The sequence below is a fragment of the Histoplasma capsulatum genome (assembly GCF_000150115.1).
Source record: "Histoplasma capsulatum G186AR genomic scaffold supercont2.9, whole genome shotgun sequence".
Classification (NCBI taxonomy): Eukaryota; Fungi; Ascomycota; class Eurotiomycetes; order Onygenales; family Ajellomycetaceae; genus Histoplasma; species Histoplasma capsulatum.
The window spans coordinates 98,394-108,868 of NW_025544809.1; the positions used below are offsets into that span (position 1 = coordinate 98,394).

The following is a 10,475-nucleotide window of genomic DNA, read 5'->3' on the forward strand; positions in this document are numbered from 1 at the left end:
TCATATCCTCTCCAATTGCAAGTGTAATAATTTGTCATATTAATTCATAAATATGGGTTTCGTTTTCATTTTCTCCTGGTTTCCTTGACTTCGTAGAATAAAGAATTGCTTGTGCGCTAATATCCCTTACAGCAGACCTTGGGGGTGAGAAGGAGGCTGGGACTGAGAGCAAGAGCGGCCAAACAAGAACATATAAAAATGAAAAGTCTACCTCCCAAATCCTCCTCCCATACACGCACCGTACACCGTAAGAACTCCCTCCAGCCCTGGAATTAGAACTGACAGATGTTGACAGTGGATCATTGACTGCTGTCGGAGGTGATGATATGTCGACATTTATCGGTGAGGGACACGCATCCGAACAAAAGAGGAATTTGAAGGCCGCCCGGCAGTCCACGTGTTACTAGAAACCAGGCAATACATGGCTAGCTGGAAAGGACACAAAACGACAACCACAAGAGAAAATAGGAAATACATTTTAAGCCACCTCCTCGATCTTAGGCTTCGTATCTTTAGCATCACCGTCCTTGATGTCCTCTTCCAATGCAGGCATATCGTCCTCCTAGGGATTAGATTTTGTCAGTATTATGCCCCTTTTTCTTATACCTGCCAGTAATTTGGTTCTGAGAGGTGTCGCATACCGATCCTTCATCATCACCACCTTCATCGGCCATCGCGTCCATACCAGCCATCCCGCCCATACCGGCTCCCAGCTTCGAGAAGTCAATGCCACCCATGTCGCCCATTCCACCCATGTCACCCAAGTTGCCGTAGTCATCATCTGCTAATGTGTCTTGTTCATCCTCATCAACCCACTATAGCATTCCTGTCAGTAAATAATCCTACAATATATATATATATATAATTCTAAGCATGCTGCATTCCAAGGAATTGATCTTACTTTATCGAAGTCCGTTTTAAGGAAATGGACCTTCTTGGTTTCCTTCAAGAAGCGGGGCCAGTATTCGTCCTTGGCTTCCTTCTTTCTTAATACGAGGTCGACACCACGAGGGGAGTGATGCGATTTGGAGTTATCGACGTCGATATCATCGTACAGCTCCAGGTCCACTTTGTAGTCGACCTTCTTCGTGTCTGAGTAACCCGAGAAGGAAATAGAGGTTGCAGTAAGGGAGAGCTTTGCGGAAGAGGGGGAGACATCGGGCACGGCCAGGTGGACGTAGAGAAGGTTTTTCTCGGGATCAGTGCTTGACGAGCGCTGGGCCCAGAGGACTGCAACAAAGACATACTGTTAGTATAGCGATCTATTGCGATTCGCAATTCTGAAAAAGCTACTGATAGCAAACATAGCTGGGGGTTGGTTATCTAGGTATTCGGATGAGGGGCATAATGTACCTTCCGGGGTCTGAGTAGCAGCCATTGTGAGAGATGTGTGCGTAAGAAAGAGAAATGGAAGAGTAGGAGGAGAGCGCGGGAGGGAGATACAATAGCAGTTGAAGCTGGAAAGATTGGTTGATATTGTTGACTCTCAAATGCTTTATTCTGTTGGTGGTGGTGAGCTTTTCCCTTTTTGTGCCACTAATTCGGCTGTTTGGAAAGTACTGGAACCACATCGACTTTAGTCACGTGTAAACCCCATCCTGACTCAGCAGCCTGGTTGGGTCGGTGATGTCGGAGGATGCCTGAGAGGACGATATTCCGGCTTTGACGAAGACGGCTATCCACAAGAATACTCTGCTTCTACTATAAGGCTCAGCCTATATCTTGCTTTCTCCTCTATCCATTTATTCCGGCACACCAATAGCAAAATATCCAACATTACAACCTCAGTTCACGGCGAGCGGCAATGAGTGCCACAGCTTCTGCCCTCTCCATACCCACCTAGACCCATAATTGCCCGTGAACCAGCACACAGCAACTCCCAGGCCTTGTGGCCAATCACCTCTCAATGGAGGCCCTTAAAACCGTGTTCTTCGGGCCCGATCCTGCTGCCCAGGTATGCGCCTAACTGCCTATCTCAACTCTTATCTCTCGTTGAAGTAAGCGATTGTCCCGAGAGTAGGGTTAATGATACACAACTTCACAGATGAGAAAATGCAACAGCCTCATCCGCGCCAACTCCCGCAAGCTAGATCGGGACATCGCCCAACTCAAGGCCCTAGAAATCAAAACGAAGCAATATATTGTCGCCGCATCACGACGGGCAGAGCGTAACCCGTCGCAGGCTACACAGGCAGCCAAGGAGTCCCGTGTATTCGCCCGTGAGATGATCCGCATCCGAAAACAGAGCAGCCGGCTGACGACGAGTAAGGCGCAGCTGGAGAGCGTGAAGATGCAGGTCAACGAGGCATTCTCTGTACGGAAGATTGAAGGAAGCCTCAGGGCTTCGACGGGAATTATGAAGAATGTGAACCATCTTGTGCGGCTGCCGGAGCTGGCGGGAACCATGCACCAGTTGAGTATGTATACGGATAATTACAGTGATCGTGGTTGCGTTTTTGATTTGCTAGTTACTAATGGAGATATAATTAGGTATGGAGCTTGTCAAGGCTGGTATAATCGAAGAGCTGGTCGACGATATGATCCCCCAGGACCAGTTATTGGAGGGCGAAGAGGAAGAGGCGGATTCCGAAGTTGACAAGGTCCTTCAAGAAATCTTGCAAGGCAAGCTGGCGAAGGTGGAAGGACTCAAGCCAGAAAACAAGGTGGAAGAGGGGCCAGTGGAAGAAGAATTCGAGGATCAGGAGGAAACTCTTGCTCAGATGAGAGGGCGACTTGAGGCGTTGAAGAGTTGAGATGGATATCTCCCTTAATTTCTCCTTTATCGTTTCCTGATTATTTTTTTCAGCATATTGCAGTGGAATTATGGTTATGCTTTCTGCCGGGCGTTTTGTCGTTTGTGGTTTGTTTCATAAACAGTGGCGTTTTGGGCGCAGGTTTATTGATTGCTCTTATAATGTTGTTACGATATAGATGATCGTTGCCGACGCAGTTATTTCAAAGTGGATCACACCGGTAAATCTACGAGTGTCCATGAAGATATTTCTAATTAGTTATGTATATTCTATCAATGATAATTTGCCTCCAATCCCCTTTCGCTGGAGCAAATTGGTGTAATAGACTAGTGGCTCTCTTAGTCATCCGCGCTTGGCCCGTTTCAAGGCTCAGTCAACGTCTTCTACGGTTCTGCTTCTTCAAACATCCCAACCACCTTCTCTCTTCACTCCCATCCAGATACGCTGTTCACCACCCGCGAAAACTAGTGACTGAAACACTCCTCTATTTCTCTCTCCGCTAGCGGCTGTCAAACCCTGTTTTTATCTTCCCTCTTTGTCGTGATCTGGCTCCCTCCATCAACAATCGCCACCACGTCAAAACATCGTTCAGAAGAGATCCTGCCCTGCCTGCCCTACCTGCTTTAGAGACTGAGCTATTCGCTCCGCGCATCTTCCCTGTATTCAGCGAATTCGCCTTATTCTGCAGCATCACGACTACTACATAACCATGGCGGACAAGCTGGACAAATCTCTTGATGATATCCTTAGCTCCAGGCGTACAGCCCGTCGCACCTCCCAGCGACGTCGCGATACCAGATCCACAAGGGCATCTCACAATATTGCACCTGTAGGTGGCGTTAAAAAGACTGTCAGAAACGCGAAATCCACTTCCAAGTCTATTCCTACCGGCCCATCTATGGGTCTGGGCGAAAGCAAGATCATCGTGAGCGGCTTGGTAAGTTCTATTCTGCCACCACCTTCCTTCGCTGCACGGAGACACAAGCTGCAGTTTCCATTGTTTCTTGGAATGTACAGATAACTAACTTCTTCCAGCCCTCCGATGTCGGTGAAGCGAATATCAAGGTATGTTGATAGAGGGTATCTTTCTGGGTTTCCGTCGCCGTCTCCGTTCGAGATATATCCCTTCGAAATGTCACGAACGAATCGTCGCACATTTCTTCCTTTTTTCCAAGGTCGCACCTTGCCTGTTCGCGGCGTGTGCACTTCTCGTTGCTGCTGTTGCTTTAGCAACACAAGACAGTTTGGCATCCTTGCAGCTTTGGCTCGCCGGTCATTGGCCTGATGCAAAGCGCAGCAAGTTGAGCCCTGTCTCCATCTCGCGACTCCCCTGCACCCGAAGGCTTATCTGGCAGCTCTTCACAATGTCTCCTGAGCCAAACGGGTCGCAGGTCGTGTAAAAAACAGTTGTCTTGGGAGAGATCCAACTTCATACACGTAACTACGGATCGCGTTGATATCAACCTCTATTTTCCTTCCTGGAGTGATGGGTATCAGCGAGCGCAGAAGTGATTGAAGCAACACAATATACACAGCATAGCTATCACTCGCCTCGACGTATTCAGACGGATGCCACCCGAAGTCACATGTCGTTTAGCAAAACCCAAATCGATAGAGGGTTGTCCAAAAGAAAAAAAAAACGAAAAGGAAAAGGCAAGGGAAAAGGTCGACTATTTCCACTAGCTTTGGATCCAGTCATTGTCTCCAGAGCTGAGTCATGTCCTGCATACTATGTCCGGTTGATGCCGTGCGACATATGCAAAGCTGAGAAAAGACATATTCTCATTGCCCGATATACTTTGCTTTGTTTGCATTTGGCCAACAGAAATGTCGCTCGACATGTAGTGGGTGGCGTTAAGATCTTGTATAACAGATCCCTCTCTTCGATGCTACGCCTTCTTTCGAGGGATCTTACCATTTCGACGTGGGCTCGGTAATTCGGTGCTGAATATGGCTTGGCACTTGGTTGACATGGAGCGAACCCGTATGGGAGGGAACTGCGACAGAAACCGGGGTTAACCCGTAACTGCACGAGATGCCACACCCGCACCACTTGCCGTGTTCAAATTTTGGATTCGATACTGACTACTAACGCTGTGTTGTCACTCTGCGCTCGCTGACCCACATCACGTTGACGTTGATGATTAGGCCTGACAAGTGGCTTCAAAACTCCCTGCTTTTAAGATTCGGTCATTGCATGCAGCTCATGAGTCAAGCGGACACAAATATTGAAATACTGATCGCTTACCTTGGCATTGTCTTAGGAATATTTCCACAAATCTGCTGGACCTGTGAAAAAGGTCATGCTCACCTACAACCAAAATGGTACTAGCCGCGGCATTGCTTCCATTACCTTCGTTCGTCCAGATACTGCCGCGAAAGCCGCAAAGGAACTAAATGGTTTACTCATCGACAAGCGACCCATAAAGGCATGAAGAATCCTGTATTCTTAAAAATACATTCTATGTAACTGCGCACACTAACATTGGGTCGCGATAGATTGAGGTTGTTCTTGATGCATCTCGCGCTCCCACTGTTCCTGCTGTGAAGCCTCTAACGGAACGTGTCGCGTAAGTTTGTTAATCCAGCCCATTCATCGCCATCTCCACACGCGGTTCTAACAATACCGTGTAATTAGTCAACCAAAGCCCCAACCCAAACCCGTATCAGCCACAAAGGCCAGCGCGGGCTCAAGGCGCAGCCGCAACCGTCGCGGACGGAATGTGGGACGCCCGAAACCCAAGTCTATCGCAGAGCTTGATGCGGAGATGGAAGACTACTTTCCCTCGTCGAATACCGCTCCAGCCGCAACGAACGGAGCCGCACAGCCAGCTGCGGCTGGGGGGGAGGACCTCGGAATGGATGAGATATCTGTATGTTGGCATATATATTTCTCCTTAGTTCCCGCCTTAGTGTGGACGCAGTTGGCTAACAGGTGGTTGCGGTAGTAAACCGATATACACTGGATAAACCCCCCTCACTACGTCGAACTTGAAAAAGAGGGAGCAAGTCAGACCGCTGTGATTTCTGTAGTTTTAATTTTCTCGCCACTCTCTAAGATTTGTTCGGGAACAGGATCGCGATCGTTTCCCGATCGAAAATATCAACATCGCGGTTCTGAACGGCAAAACATCTTCCTTATATGTCAGCGTTCTTTTTACATATTTCCTTACCCCAGAGCTGTTTACTTTTATGTTGCGCTTGCGGCCTTGTTTTTTTATTTATTTTTTACTGTTTTGATCGTTTTCGACGGGAGCCTTTATCTCATGCTAGGAATCCGAGTTCTGCCATTTCGAGTTACTCTCTGCTTTATTCTGATCCCACCGGATATCGGACCTAAGATAGCCGTTGTGATGGCTGGAATCTCTCAATTTTCTATCCCACGATCGCCATACATTTCGGAGGTTCAGACATTGAGGTGGATTCAAGGAATAGAATATTATGGCTAGGTTCAGGTTTGGCTAGGCTGAGGGCTGAGGGCTGAGGGCTGAGTTTTGTTCGGATTGGTCGTGGTTTTCCTTCTGCTTTTCTTGTTCGATATGCGATCTCGTACTTCTGTTCTTTTTTTAACAAACAGATTGTGGTTTGAATTTATGTGCATTATCGTTCTCTAGGGAAAAAAAAAAGAATATGCAACCGTTATTTATATATTTACGTCGTTACTGGATGTTGTTGATCCTTGAACGGCGCCCATCGCATGAAGTGGATGGATGCATCAACTGTCAGAGCTTCTGTTGCACAGGATGGCAGACTCGAGCTCAAATATATGTAGCAGCAACAGCATAGATTTTTTTTTTTTTTTTCATACTCTCCATCTAGGTAGTTAGTTCATCGATAACCGGAACACGGGATATTAAAATCACACCCATTGTGAGCCCTTATAAACTTCATACGTCCAAGGGATAAATAAATAAAGCAATCCTTGATCTTCTTGCGCATATGTGCACGGCCAACCTCAGTGGGGGGTTGGTAGCACAGTGGATGCCAGTACTCGGTATCCGTTCACAGTTCATTCATCGGGTCGACATCATTTGGTGCTGGAGGACCATCATCCATCACCATCATCATACCCTCTCTTCATTTTCAGCCCACACCGGGCGAGGCGGAGAGTCGTGTACGGGCGCGCGGTTTGATGTTTCCGAAACCTGAATGATCAATGGAAATGGCCCCGACCCGGCATTGAGGGTTTTCGTCAGGTTGAGCTGGTCATTTGGCTGCTGTACATGTGCATACATGTACATACACAGGTACATACACAGGTACATACATACATGGGTTACTTGGGTTGACCATCGATTGCCCTGGTACTGGCGGGCAACAAGTCAGGCAGCATCCGGATGGGCGATGGCTATCAACAGCGGCTGCGACTCTTGATGCCTGCCAGACAAGGGAGAATGAATGATCCAGAGACGGTATTTTGCCCATTGATGCAGCTGGAGAATCGCTCACCGGAGCGCCTTTTTTTTTTTTTTTTCTTGCAAACAGCGATGCAATGGAACTCTTTGTTCTTGTCCATCCATCGCGATACAGAATCGCTCGACATCACCGCCCCCGGATCCAAACTCCATGTTAGTCAGTTAACTTACCTTGATATCCGTAGGGAGCCCCATATATGCGCGCAGTCAAAGAAACGAATTTCTTTCTTTTAGATAAACCAGAATACGCACGTACCAGACAGTACAGAGGTTTTTGCATAGCTCCTTAACAGCGAGTAATTTATAGAATAAAAAGAGCCGCAAAGGGGTGTGTGTGTGTGTCTGCAGCAAGAGAAACCCAACGATGAAAACAACGTATAGCACCTCCAAAAGCCGTGAAAAGAACAGGAGAACAACAAATATACTGCCTGAAATTACTCGGTGATTTTGTCCATTAGCACCATCAGCCCCATCCTGCCCATCGCATTCCTCCCCAGAACCCTTCCGAAGTACACAATCCAACCCTCCTATCCAAAGTTCTGTCGAGACGGTGTAGGTTAGGTTAACTAGGATCCAACAATGAAGAAACCAAATAAAAAACCCATAAACAATACGAAGAAACGACCCCACAACCCTCCGCTCATCCGCACCGTTCCTCCTCATTTAGCCCCGCCCAGGCAGACCCGATGCTTGTTCGATATGTAACTCTCGACAAAGGACACTGGCAGATGCAACAACATAAATCCTATGTTTTATGTGGCGGACTTACTAGGAGTCATCGATCCTCAGTCATCGATCCTCAGTCATCGGCCATCAGTCATCAGTCGATCAGTAATAGCGAGAAAGACAGACAGACGCCGGACAAAATCGAATTGCCCCTTCAGGCGATTCGCTCGAGGTATGGTCCCAAGCCGCCTAAGCCGCCCAGCCGCCCCGATGGAGTTGGGATGGGAAATCCGCGGGGGAGAGTTACCGAGGTGGCAACCGCCGACCGCTCCTTTTGAAGCTTGAACTCTCTCTCTCTCTCTCTCTCTCACACTCTCTGTGACTGTTCTCAAGGAAGATAAAGGAACACGAAGGAATGTTATTTTGATCATGGTATTTATCTGTATTGTGTATTATATTATTTTTTCTTTGCTTCGTTTGAAGGAGCAAATATCGATTCAAGACAGGCTAATCCCATCCTGATGCCCTATGCTGCTATTTCCGCCTAACTATTGCTAGCTAAATGGGAACCTGTACGCACCGTACAGAGTCTTCTTGATGTTTATGTGCGCTGAATGTGTAAAAAAGCATATTAAAAATTTCGACCGTTGCCCAATGTGTGATGCAATGCTATGCAATAATGCAACCCAGTCAAGGAGGGAAAAAAAAATAAAACCCCAGCAAGCTCGTTGCTTTCGAATGTGATCCCAGCAGGAGACCATTAGGAGAAATCGAAAAAAGTACTTCCCATCATTCAGCCATCTGCAGAGTCCAGAACGATGATCTCATAGTCGCTCGGGAGCTAAAAGTGGGGAAGAAGAGGAGGTGAAGAAGTGAAAATAAAAAATGAAAAAAGTCGATTTCACCAGCACAGCTGCGATCGATGAACAGAGTAGCGAAAAACAAATCAAAAACAAATCGATACCAAATTGGTTCGGGGGGGGTATAATGCATAACAGAAAAGGACAAAATGAATAAAAATGAGGCGCCGAACAAGATATGGACAAGAAAAATAATAGGGTTCCCCCAACACTACGCTCCGCTGTGCTTGGTACATCAGAGAGGGCAAAAGAGATCAAAGGCCGAATGCCGAAGGTAACACCACGCGCAAAATAAAAATTCAGGCAGAGAGGTGAGGGGGAAGTCAAGGCGTGGGGGAAGGATAGGCAGAGAGTGAACAGTGCTGCTGCTGCTGCTGTTTGTTGTTGTTGCTGCTGATGATGATTCAAGACGTGAACAGCAACAACAGGCAACAGGCAACAGGCGGTGAGGAAGTGCCGGGGCGGTAGGGCGATGCGCAGCCAGCGGATGACTTGCTTGGGGCGCGGTAATAGGCTGAGTAAGAACGGGGCCAAGCCGCAGGGGATGCGTGGGGTGAAACACAATCTCCATAAGAAACCCAACGACAAACATCGATTTCCTCGCATCGGGCAGCAAGGGAGAAAATCACCCGCCCCGCCAGCCAATATGCATGCAGGCTTCGCGTCCGACTGAGAAACAAAAATAGTTCAGATGACAGCCGACGCTGACAAAGTGGCCAACCCACACCTCCAATAAATGAGTCACCACCGCGATAAAAAAAAATAAACTCGACATCCGATTCCTCATCAGGCCCTGTTCGGCAGTGGGCGGTGTAAGGGGCAATGAAAAAAATAATGGCGTAATGTATGTCAACCTGGACTGAAGGCTGACCAACTGTAACCAAACGACTGGCTTAGGTCAAGTCGGAATCCGTTCTTCCTACTATCGAACATTTTTGAGTTTCGTTCCGTCACGTCACGTCACATCCATGCCACATGCAAGTCACACCTGCCAATCCGACATGGACAAGGGACCCCGAAACCCCAAGAACGAGAGGAAAAAAAAGTTAATATTTTTTTCACTTCAGATGGTATTGGTGAAAAGATGTGTGTTCGAATAAAGGGCGGTAAGGAAAGAAGAAGTCAGGGGAGGTTGGCTCCGTCACAGTGGAATCATGACCACGGTGAGGTTTCCGGATTGGATGAAGTTGTGACGCTCGAATAACGCGCGAAAACGCATTGCGTCTTGTCTCTCCCGAGTAATTCCTTCGGGTCCGCGACACCGCTCTTTCACATGACGTCTTTGTAGAAAATTCCGAGGAAAATTAAAAAGTTAATGCCGTATTCGTTTCCTAGAGTCTCTCCTCTTGCTCGGGGAAAAAAACCAATGATACACTCGGGATCGAAACAAGCGAGCCAATGCACATTCCATGCATATGCTCACTCAAAAGTTCTTCCTTCCTCAGTAACAGATGTTGGCGTACTTTGCTTCGTTGTCTGGTTGGAGGTGGTAAGGCTGGAGGTTATGTTGGAAGGTAGATAAATGGGAAATGTGTCGAGTTAATACATGTGATAAGAAAAGTAAACATTGAGCACACGTCAACTCAACCAGAGGGCGACTTGGTGGAATTCGAAGAGGAGGAAGATGATGAGGCAGTTCTCCGCTTCTTGTCCGTAACCACGCGTCGCTTTCTTCGTTTCCCGCTCTGTTGCTCAGCAGCTAGTATTTGGGCGGCTCGTACTGCTTGTTGTGCACGGAGCTGAGCATGAGCATTGGCAAGATATCTTTGTCGTCGCTCTTC

General features: G+C 47.6%; 6 protein-coding genes across 6 annotated transcripts in view; 4 read left to right on the top strand and 2 right to left on the bottom strand.

The window, feature by feature from the left end:
• Positions 1-17: 17 nt before the first annotated feature.
• On the bottom strand, positions 18-1,479 carry HCBG_06262 (cell cycle regulator p21 protein; the record flags this gene model as incomplete). Its single annotated transcript, XM_045433311.1, has 4 exons — positions 18-562; positions 642-815; positions 902-1,230; positions 1,354-1,479. The coding sequence occupies 4 exons, from the start codon at positions 1,376-1,378 to the stop codon at positions 479-481; spliced, it is 612 nt and encodes a 203-aa protein (XP_045285624.1).
• A 427-nt stretch (positions 1,480-1,906) lies between these two features.
• HCBG_06263 (vacuolar sorting-associated protein) lies at positions 1,907-2,753 on the top strand (the record flags this gene model as incomplete). Its single annotated transcript, XM_045433312.1, has 3 exons — positions 1,907-1,954; positions 2,045-2,417; positions 2,491-2,753. The coding sequence occupies 3 exons, from the start codon at positions 1,907-1,909 to the stop codon at positions 2,751-2,753; spliced, it is 684 nt and encodes a 227-aa protein (XP_045285625.1).
• A 501-nt stretch (positions 2,754-3,254) lies between these two features.
• HCBG_06264 (RNA binding domain-containing protein) lies at positions 3,255-6,409 on the top strand (the record flags this gene model as incomplete). The annotated part of the gene is made up of 7 exons (XM_045433313.1): positions 3,255-3,690; positions 3,789-3,818; positions 4,289-4,597; positions 5,018-5,182; positions 5,253-5,323; positions 5,392-5,626; positions 5,702-6,409. 7 exons carry the CDS (start codon positions 3,463-3,465, stop codon positions 5,702-5,704), a joined length of 1,041 nt encoding a protein of 346 aa, XP_045285626.1.
• On the bottom strand, positions 6,129-7,363 carry HCBG_06265 (uncharacterized protein; the record flags this gene model as incomplete). Its single annotated transcript, XM_045433314.1, has 4 exons — positions 6,129-6,308; positions 6,824-6,970; positions 7,025-7,060; positions 7,340-7,363. 4 exons carry the CDS (start codon positions 7,361-7,363, stop codon positions 6,129-6,131), a joined length of 387 nt encoding a protein of 128 aa, XP_045285627.1.
• A 169-nt stretch (positions 7,364-7,532) lies between these two features.
• HCBG_06266 (uncharacterized protein) lies at positions 7,533-8,172 on the top strand (the record flags this gene model as incomplete). Its single annotated transcript, XM_045433315.1, has 2 exons — positions 7,533-7,609; positions 7,836-8,172. 2 exons carry the CDS (start codon positions 7,533-7,535, stop codon positions 8,170-8,172), a joined length of 414 nt encoding a protein of 137 aa, XP_045285628.1.
• A 700-nt stretch (positions 8,173-8,872) lies between these two features.
• Positions 8,873-10,475, top strand: part of HCBG_06267 (uncharacterized protein) — a gene marked incomplete at both ends in the record, with an annotated part of 2,426 nt that continues 823 nt past the window's right edge. Inside the window, 4 exons of the mRNA XM_045433316.1 lie at positions 8,873-8,968; positions 9,114-9,139; positions 9,592-9,780; positions 10,251-10,347. Coding sequence (XP_045285629.1) covers positions 8,873-8,968; positions 9,114-9,139; positions 9,592-9,780; positions 10,251-10,347 — 408 coding nt within the window. The remainder of the gene's footprint in view (positions 8,969-9,113; positions 9,140-9,591; positions 9,781-10,250; positions 10,348-10,475) is intronic.